The following is a 9,148-nucleotide window of genomic DNA, read 5'->3' on the forward strand; positions in this document are numbered from 1 at the left end:
AGCAGTGCAACAAGAAACCATAATTTCCATGCAGCAGAACTTTGTATATCACCTCAAGTATGAAAGTATCAGTTATACTGCCACAAAGAAATCAGAAGTCCAATAGTACAGGCTCATGTATGTCACTACAAGACCTATTAGGCACTGATCTTGTGGCAACTTTAGTATTATGTAAGGCATGGACCTCTAGACTTCCAAAATCTCATCCAACATGTTCAAGTCTAACACAGCCCAATTCCATAACCAGAGCATAATTTTGTGTTGACACGCTTGTAAGATATTTTGGCAGGAGATGCAGGCTGTTCTGAGCCTTTTGCCGTTTAGATCCACTTAAGTGGATAAGTTTGGTGTTAAAAACCCACACAAAAGCAGTTTATGAATTAATGGTTTATTAAGATACTTTGACATCACAAGGATTGGTGAATGTTAGCGTTTACCCAGTTTAAAATGGTCAACCAACTGTGCTGTTTTATACATGACTAGTCATATTGCAGTCATGGAGTACTAGAAGAATCATATGGCAAAGACTTTGATAATCTTGCCTAACACCCAGAGGGTTTACTGGGTGCAGAATCCTTGTTTCACCTAGCTTAAGAAACTAAAACCAAAGGCTATCGGCAGATATGCCATAGTGCAGTTTGGTATTAAGCCTATGCCCTCCCCATTCTACAATAAGTATAGAAAACTACCCCTTGTTACCACCTGACCAGCGACAGCACAAGCATGTCTAGGCCAGTCTTCGAGTCAATTCTACTCTAGTCCTCTGCGTTGGGAGCCATGTTTGGCCTTACTCTATGGGTTTGACCACCACCCAAACCTGTCAGTGCTACCACCTGCCAGAACACAGTTTTAACAAACATTTGTAGGACCACATTGAGGTCTTCAAGTGTCAAGATAAAGTGCAGGTCCATCTATTGGTGGCATGTAGTGCAAATAATTGTACGAGTTCAAAGTCCTAGGTTAGTGTACCAGTATAAAAAGTTCATAAAATTTAAAAAAGTTCGAGAGACACTTGGCCTGCAGTGTCATCATAAAAGTCAGACCAACACTGTTGATCATGAGGTAAGTGCTTCACAAGTCTGAAGAAAAGAGTGTTCATTTGAGAGGAAGGTTTGCTGGAAGCTCAATAAGAGAGACTTGCATGTGCCTGGAAAGAGAAGTCAGGAATTAGAATATGCATTTAAAATTGTAATTATAAAAAAAAACAGGGTCTCAGAGCATATACTCACTTGGGCGTTTTGTACTTCTCTCGAATTGCTTGTGGTACTTGATGGGGAGCATGGAGACACAACCTATGCAAGTCACTAATGCAGGGCACAATTTCACTTAGCGTGTAGTCAGTAAATGCAACAAGATCTTGAGGCTGTTGAGAAAAGAGTTTGCTTAGCAAGTTTCCACTGGATTCTCAGTGACCAATATGATTGGAGAGAAATATTCACAAGACATTTTATATAGGTGTTCTTTTAACTCTTGCAAGAGTAAAGAATTCCATTGGCAAAAGGCAAGCCATATGTTGAAGGTAAACAAAACTACGTTGTTAAGTGTTAAATATCAAATTACTTAACTCCAATTAGTCTGTAGCCTCCCAAGATCATTATCCACCCAAAACGATCGTATATATGTATAGAACCACAAGCAGAAATGGGATATGGCTGTACAGTATGGGGGCGGGGGGACATACAAAGAATAGAGTGATACAGTATATACAGTGAAAATGTGCGCTTAAATGGATGCACTCACGAGATAGTGGAGATAAAAGAGCATTCAAGGTGCCTCCCCAAGAAATATGGGGGGATACTGGTATCCTTTGATAATGTTGAGCAGCCAATGGGACACAGGACTCCAGATGAGTAGTAGAAAATATTCATAATTTTATTCTCTTTAAAAGGTGATACAACACCATAAAGATAAAATATAAAAGTGCAGCAATAGGTCCAACGTGTTTCGTTCAACACAGGAACTTCATCAGGGACCGCACAGTAAAAGAAAACAGCAATATTGCAGAGTGTAAAAAAATACACATCCTACTCACCCTAACAATAATCACTATAAATAGGGCTAATCCCATTGGTCCTAAGTGTGGGTGTGTCCTCTGGGCAGCTCTCCATTGGTCCAGGGATGGTGTCATCCAGCGGATTCTATTTTCGGCGTCCAGAAAACGAGCGTGTTTTTTTTCTTCCGGCGTTTGAAAAAAAAAAAAAAACGCTTGTTTTCTGGACACCGAAAATAGAATCAGCTGGATGACACCATCCCTGGACCAATGGAGAGCTGCCCAGAGGACACCCCCACACTTGGGACCAATGGGGCATTGGGATTAGCCCCATTTATAGTGATTGTTAGGGTGAGTAGGATGTGTATTTTTTTTACACTCTGCAATATTGCTGTTGATTTCTTTTACTGTGAGGTCCCTGATGAAGTTCCTGTGTTGAACGAAATGCGTTGGACCTATTGCTGCACTTTTATATTTTATCTTTATGGTGTTGTATCACCTTTTAAAGAGAATAAAATTATGAATATTTTCTACTACTCACCTGGAGTCCTGTGTCCCATTGGCTGCTCGACATTATCAAAGGATACCAGTATCCCCCCATGTTTCTTGGGGAGGCACCTTGAATGCTCTTTTATCTCCACTATCTCATGAGTGCATCCATTTAAGCGCACTGTATATACTGTATCACACTATTGTTTTTTCTTTGTATGTTCCCCCCATAGACTGTACAGCCGTATCCCATATGTTGAAGGTACACTTGACGCTTACTCCGAGTCCTCTACAACCAATCAAGCCCTGGGAATTTTGCATTATGGCTTAGAATGTTTCCTTAAGCATTCTATTCACTGCCATTCTCAGTGACTGGCCAGTACCAATCTTTACAAATACAGGAGGTCAATGTAAGTTGTGTAGCTTGAACTGGTTAATATCTTACCCAAAAAGTCTTGTTTATTGTGTAGTTGGCAAGGCAATAAGCAGCTGCTGCCGTCATCGAAGGGAGATACTTCAAGAACGGCTCCACTTCAAGAAGAGTCAGCTCTGCAAAGTACTACAGACAAGATAGTACATCTTAGTATTTGCTTTGTCATCTTTAACTTCTTTCAAGTTCTGACATTTACCATGGTGTACATTTACCATTGCAAGTTGCTCAGTTTTGGGACAGACTGAGTGCCTTTTCAGATATTGGAGCAGGAACTGGTTGATTGTAGGTACAGTCAGATCAAAAGCCAGTACTTTCAGGAGCAGATGTTCTGTACGTAGCAGCTGTTTCTTTGTGTAAGTGTCATCTGTGATGTACACAAACTCATCTAAATCAGGTGGGTAAATCTCTTCATATTTTCTGGGGAAAAAACCCAAACAAATTAAAATCCAAACACAAGTGTATTAGTGCCCCATTTAGTTTCAGCTATGCGCTATTGCTTGGCGGTTATATATTTGACAAGGGGGTTAAATTGAGAAGCCACAGGCAGACACCTTACTGAATTTATGCCAAGTGTCTTCAACCATGTTTACTAAAACTTTATATAGTAAGAAGTGCAAGTCAGCTATTTTTGCACTTGTCCATCATTTAACTGATAAAGATGCTGGAATATTTGTTGTACCCAGCAGTTCTAGGTACAGTTAGTAGGCCCTTCACAAGACTGACAGTTTTCAGATAAATGAAAATAGCAGGAAGTCTAGAGTTTGTGAGTGTAGCAAGAGATTTCATATCCTGTGGATCTTTGTAGACAAGTCAGACTTTATACTTACGATGCCAGGAGAATGGAAGCTGTTCCAACAAGCTGTAGCTTGCCCCTCAGTACAGACATGCAGGATAGAAATCTGTCCAAGTAGTTGATAGCAAGATAGAGTGTTTCACAACGAAGTTTGTATTCCTCACTGACTTCCACCAGCCAGTCCACCAAGATGGTACGCATTGCTGGAGTTATATCAGGCTGTTTTCTCATGTAAAGTGCCTTTGGCCTGTGTCTTACCTATTAAAAACAGTTAAGAACCATTAGTATAGTATCCCTTTGATTGCTTTTTGGCCAGTAGATTTAAGAAAATACGCCACTGCATTTAAAGCATGGTATTGAGTATTTCAGCTATTGTCACCCCCTTTTTTTGAAGTATAGCCATTTAGAGTTGCACAATATAAAGACAGATACATAGCCATTATGATCTGTTCAGATGTAAAGCTTAAGGATCTGCAGGTCAAGTTTTTTAGGGTTGATAAAAAAAAAAAAAAAAAAATTAAATGAGGAACTTTCCTGTGCAAGCAGGCAGGCAATATCTGGAGATCCTGAAACAAGATGCAGTCACTTGGATGTTGAACTTTCTGGTTGTTTCAGCGCCTAAGGCCATACAGAACAACCATCTCTGACAAACCTATGTAGACAGATAGTTCCTCCCCCACCACAAAAAAAAAAAAACCCAATTTCCTGCCCAGAGTAGGAGACAATGGTCTAGCCAAGATAGAAGTGAGACCTTTGTACTTCATTGTCCGTTATAGGACAGACTAGGTTTCAGAATAAGTCTTACTAGGCTTAGACTTTAGAAGCATCTCAAGTCTGACATAGGTCTTTACTCCCTTTGCTCATGTCCCTTATCTGAAGGTTATTGTACTCCAGCATGACAGAATTCTCAGGCAGATACCTCAAGTTAAAGTTGTGCCAAGACTATTGCTTAACAGATCAGGGGTTTAGTTTCTCACATGTGCATTTTAGGCTCAGAATGCAAGGTCAGTCAGCACACCAAGAGTTAAGGGTACTTTATGCTGCTCCATAGATATTCCACCGCTTCATTTGAAACACTAGTTGTAGATAAGTGCCATTCATACTAGAGAAGTTAGGGATTGTGCTAGCCTTTAGATCGCATGCCATTTAGTAGTTTGGCCAGGCTGAAAGACTTTCTAAAACGTTCTTAGGAAACAATACTTACTTCAGCCTCACGGAGGTACTTGTGAATGTCATCCATGTATTCAGATACAACAATGGCATCAGGATCCATTTCAGACCCATCCCCAGGGTGATGGTCCATAGATGCATCAACCATCATTGGGGAAGCTGGAAGAAAGTTTTTTTTAGTCATGGGTTATGATATTTCACCTTAAAAATGTTTAAAGTGTAGCAATATAGTACTCACACGTACTAATGTCAAGAAGCAAGTGGAAACTTTGTTTCACAATGTTGACATCTGCTTCTTCAAAGCTTGGAAACTCTACTTCAAATGAACACTTCTCTTGTTTAACCACTGGCTCATCAACATAGATTGTAAAACTGGGTTTGGCAACAGGTAAACAGGACACCTTTCTCAGGAGAGGAAGTTCATTCTTAACTCCAGCAGCCTGAATTAAGATAGGATTATTAATATCTGTTAACAGGCCAAGACTAGAAAACTTAATATTGGAGTTAATAAAGTCAGTTTACACAATATGTTAGTGATTGAAATCTAGTCAGCTCAAGACATGTCATCAGCAAAATCATCATTACAGCTACAAACTAATGTTTGCATAAAGCAGTTCGTTATATAGTAGGTTAGAATTGTCAGAACCGTTAGTGGGAAAGTCACCTGATATTAGGCAGCATGATCCTTCAACCATAAACAAACCTTTGGTGATTCAGGGTGCTAAAGTGGTTTATATAGGCTTCACTACCTGCTCAGAAGAACAGTTTTCGCCAACTAAAAGGTGCATTATATGATTGAAGGACCCTGTCATACAGTAAGACTAGGGATGGGTTTAATTTCCCCCATATATACTTAAGGAGAGGAAAAAAAAAAAAACACACACACACACAACCCCTTTGAAAGGAATTTTAGGCAACAGTTTTCCTTTAAAGTGTGTGTGTGTGTGTGTGTGTGTGTGTGTGTGTGGGGGGGGGGGGGGGGGGGGGGAGTTCTAGGGAGAGCCAAAACACTTAATGATCAAGTGTTACAATTTGTCATAGTCACAGTAGGCTGACAGCATCCAATGCACTGTTGCAGTATTTAAGGGAGACATGCCATGTTGAAGCAGCTCTGAATGATATATTGTTACGGTGGCATAGTTATAGTTCCATAAAGATTTGTAGTAAAGTTTGTTCATAAATATTTGGCTCATTCATTATAGTAGGAGTCAGTAGAAGGGGCAAGAGATCTCAGCAGCTCTAATTCTACCACCAGCAACTATCAGAGTTAATCCTGCACACACACTTTATAACAATGTTACTGCCAAGCTACATGCCTGGCCAAGTGTTCGTCTGTACTGTTCATTGCCACTGATCACACCAAGCACTGTTCTTTGAGGCGACATGTTTGTCTGGATGATCGTTTCGTTTGGTAGAGAAGGATTTTGGTAGGCACTGTAGATTCCAATAGTGGAGTTCATGTTGAGGAGACTATTGGATGCAATACTGCGACGCATTCTCAATACCAAGACAGCTTTCAACTAGGAAGGAAAGAACATTAAACATTACACAAACCAAAGAGTTGCAGCTTTCTAGAATTGCAGCTGGCAAGCTATACAAGATACTAAATTTAACGGTGCCATTTTGCACGCAGAAACTTTGTTCCCATGGTGATTGCTTTTATTCGGGGACTTGCAACAGAACTTGTTTTTGCCTTGACAAGTCTCACTATAGTCAAAAAAAAAGAAAGTCAAAAGCCACATTGTGTGCCTCTAACAAGTCCAAGTTTATAGATACATGACAACAAAGTGTTCTAGATGCTAGAACACCTTGCCTAAATATAAGAGTGACATGCATGATAACTGTTAGAGAGGACAGTCACAACTACTTGTATTACACTTAGAGTGACATGCATCAATTGACAGTTATTTTTAAACCAGTAAGCAAACACCAACCCCATACCCAGTACACGTTCTCAGCATCCCCAAGTATAAGACACTGGTTGTTAGATCAGTGCCCCCTTGAGTGGGTGTTAAGTATAAAATATTTTTCGGCTAGCAATACGAGTCAGCTGTCGCATTCAAACTAAAATCTTTTCTATAAGTCAGTTGTCTCAGAGTGACATGTTCATTTAAGCAACTAATATTAAAGTTCGATAGACCGGACAGATTAACGCAACAGTAAGACATACCTTGTATTTACCTACTGCAAATATTTAAAAGTGAAAAAAAATTAAAGACGTGCATTTGGATGCAGACTTAAAGTTTACCATTACTAGGTGAGGTACTTCAGAAATTCGCTATAGCCAACATTATCTTACCCATGCCATTCTCACTATTCCAATAGAATATATTGTAATTAGAAGAGGACCTTTAAAACATGTAGTTGGCATTTCTGTAGAGTCTATGGATGGAGCTAGCCAACATCATAAGACAGACTGATCAAGACTATCCTTTAAGCAGCTAGTCTGTCTCCAGCAGCGCCCATTGGAAATCACAGTGACATGATAAATACTGCCTGGGACCACCTGTCCCAGTGACAGCTCCAGAGACGGTGCCCAGGGTGTGCCAGTAAACAAGTCCATACAGTCAGTACCCTGGGGGGTGCCAGTTACAGTACCCTGGGGGTGCCAGTAACAGAGTCAGTACCCAGCATACACACCGCGCCCTGGGTATAGGTAGGCGGGAGCCACCATAACCACTGCGTGCGCCCAGCGAGACACTCTACAGGAGTAGTAGATACAGCACCTTACTGCCGGCAGGAGATGGTAGCCATCTCGCTGAATGCCCGCCATTCCCTGACTGTTAGCAGCCACGCACCGAGCGCCCACCACATTCAAACACAAACAGCCCCGCGGGGACCTACCGGTAACTGCTACTGCCCAGACCTGTTCACCGACCTACTGCCAGCTCTCCGCGCTGGGGATTTATGGGGCAGCGAGGAGGATGCTGGGTAGCGGGGTCCGCTGGTTGATTGATTGATGGGCAGCAGGTGTAGCGCTGCTCCGTGTTGGGGTTCGGGGGCCGCTCATTGGCTGGAGACCTGCTCTGTGTTGGGGTTGTTGGGCTGCTGATTGGCTGGAGCCTTGCTCTGTGATGGGGTTCGGGGACCGCTGATTGGCTGCAGCTGTAGCCGGAGCCCCGCTCTGGCTGTGTATGGGGAGATAGACCTGCACTGACAGCTGAGCTCAATTACTCCAGTATTTTCAATCAGCCCGCGCCTGTGGAAACGGACCAATCAGAGCGCGCCCGGCATCACATCACGTGAAGAGGCGTTGCCATGGCGACGCTAGGCGGCGTGCTCGAGGGAAGGAGGAGGCATCTTCTCCTTGGTAACCGGTGACAGCTCTGGTAGCCCAGGCAAGCTGAGCCCACTGGTGATGATGGCATTAATAACACCGTGGCATTAATACCTCCAGCAATGCAGCTTCTAATTAGCTGAACTGATATTATAAACAGCAGCTGTGGCTGATCTTAAACTGCCAAGAGAAGGCATGTTATAACATGGGGATAAGAGCAATGTATGGAAACAGGAGAACAGGCATCATGGACCTGCTCTCATTATCCTCAGCCATACACAGCCTGGCACCACCGCCTGGTCAGCCAGATGGTGTTATACAAAAGGGGCCAAAATATGAAAAGCAAGACTAGTGGGATAGTCTCTATCTCTGAAATATTATTATTATTATTATTATTATTATTATTATTATTATTATTTTCTTATTTATAAAGCAGCATGAGATTCCGTAAATATAAATAGAAAATAAAAAATCTTCACTTTTATCCTAATTAAGCCGTTTTGCTGCATTGAACCTGACCCTGCAGTCCAGCAATGTGGATATTGCCATTTCTAGGAAACAGCAATGTTTACATTTTGCCATAAAGATAACTCCAGTGGCTGTCAGAATGACACTGGAGGTATTTTCTCATGAATACCTTAGAAAATTAAAAGGTCTTCGGCATCAATGAACGCAGAATTTGATTCTGATTTTTTTAGAGCCACAATGATTTCTGCACATGTGCCATAGTTCCCCAATGCTTTCTCATTGGATTAGACCAGGGGTATCTTTTTTACAGAGGCAGGAGTACTAAGTGGGGGCTTGACAAGCCCCAGGTCTAATGTTGGCACCATTTCATTGTTAGCCAGCCATGAATTCCTTGTAATACTGAGAGTAAGATAGCACTTTCAGTTATGTAATTTGGGACAGTGCCACTTTAATGAACCATATTGATTGTGGAGGTATTGATGTTGAGTTAATACAGCATGTCTGTGGGTTAATACATCCGGTGTGGAG

The 9,148-nt window shown here is 41.6% G+C and overlaps 1 protein-coding gene across 1 annotated transcript; it reads right to left on the reverse strand.

Moving 5' to 3' along the window:
• Positions 1-424: 424 nt before the first annotated feature.
• CCNA1 (cyclin A1) lies at positions 425-7,987 on the reverse strand. Its single transcript, XM_063444867.1, has 9 exons — positions 7,720-7,987; positions 6,177-6,395; positions 5,114-5,315; positions 4,910-5,034; positions 3,740-3,963; positions 3,125-3,329; positions 2,925-3,038; positions 1,230-1,363; positions 425-1,147 (listed from the first exon to the last, which is right to left on the reverse strand). The coding sequence occupies exons 2-9, from the start codon at positions 6,369-6,371 to the stop codon at positions 1,096-1,098; spliced, it is 1,251 nt and encodes a 416-aa protein (XP_063300937.1). The 5' UTR covers positions 6,372-6,395; positions 7,720-7,987; the 3' UTR covers positions 425-1,095.
• Between the last annotated feature and the right edge of the window lie 1,161 nt (positions 7,988-9,148).

The sequence above is a fragment of the Pelobates fuscus genome, chromosome 1 (assembly GCF_036172605.1).
Source record: "Pelobates fuscus isolate aPelFus1 chromosome 1, aPelFus1.pri, whole genome shotgun sequence".
Classification (NCBI taxonomy): Eukaryota; Metazoa; Chordata; class Amphibia; order Anura; family Pelobatidae; genus Pelobates; species Pelobates fuscus.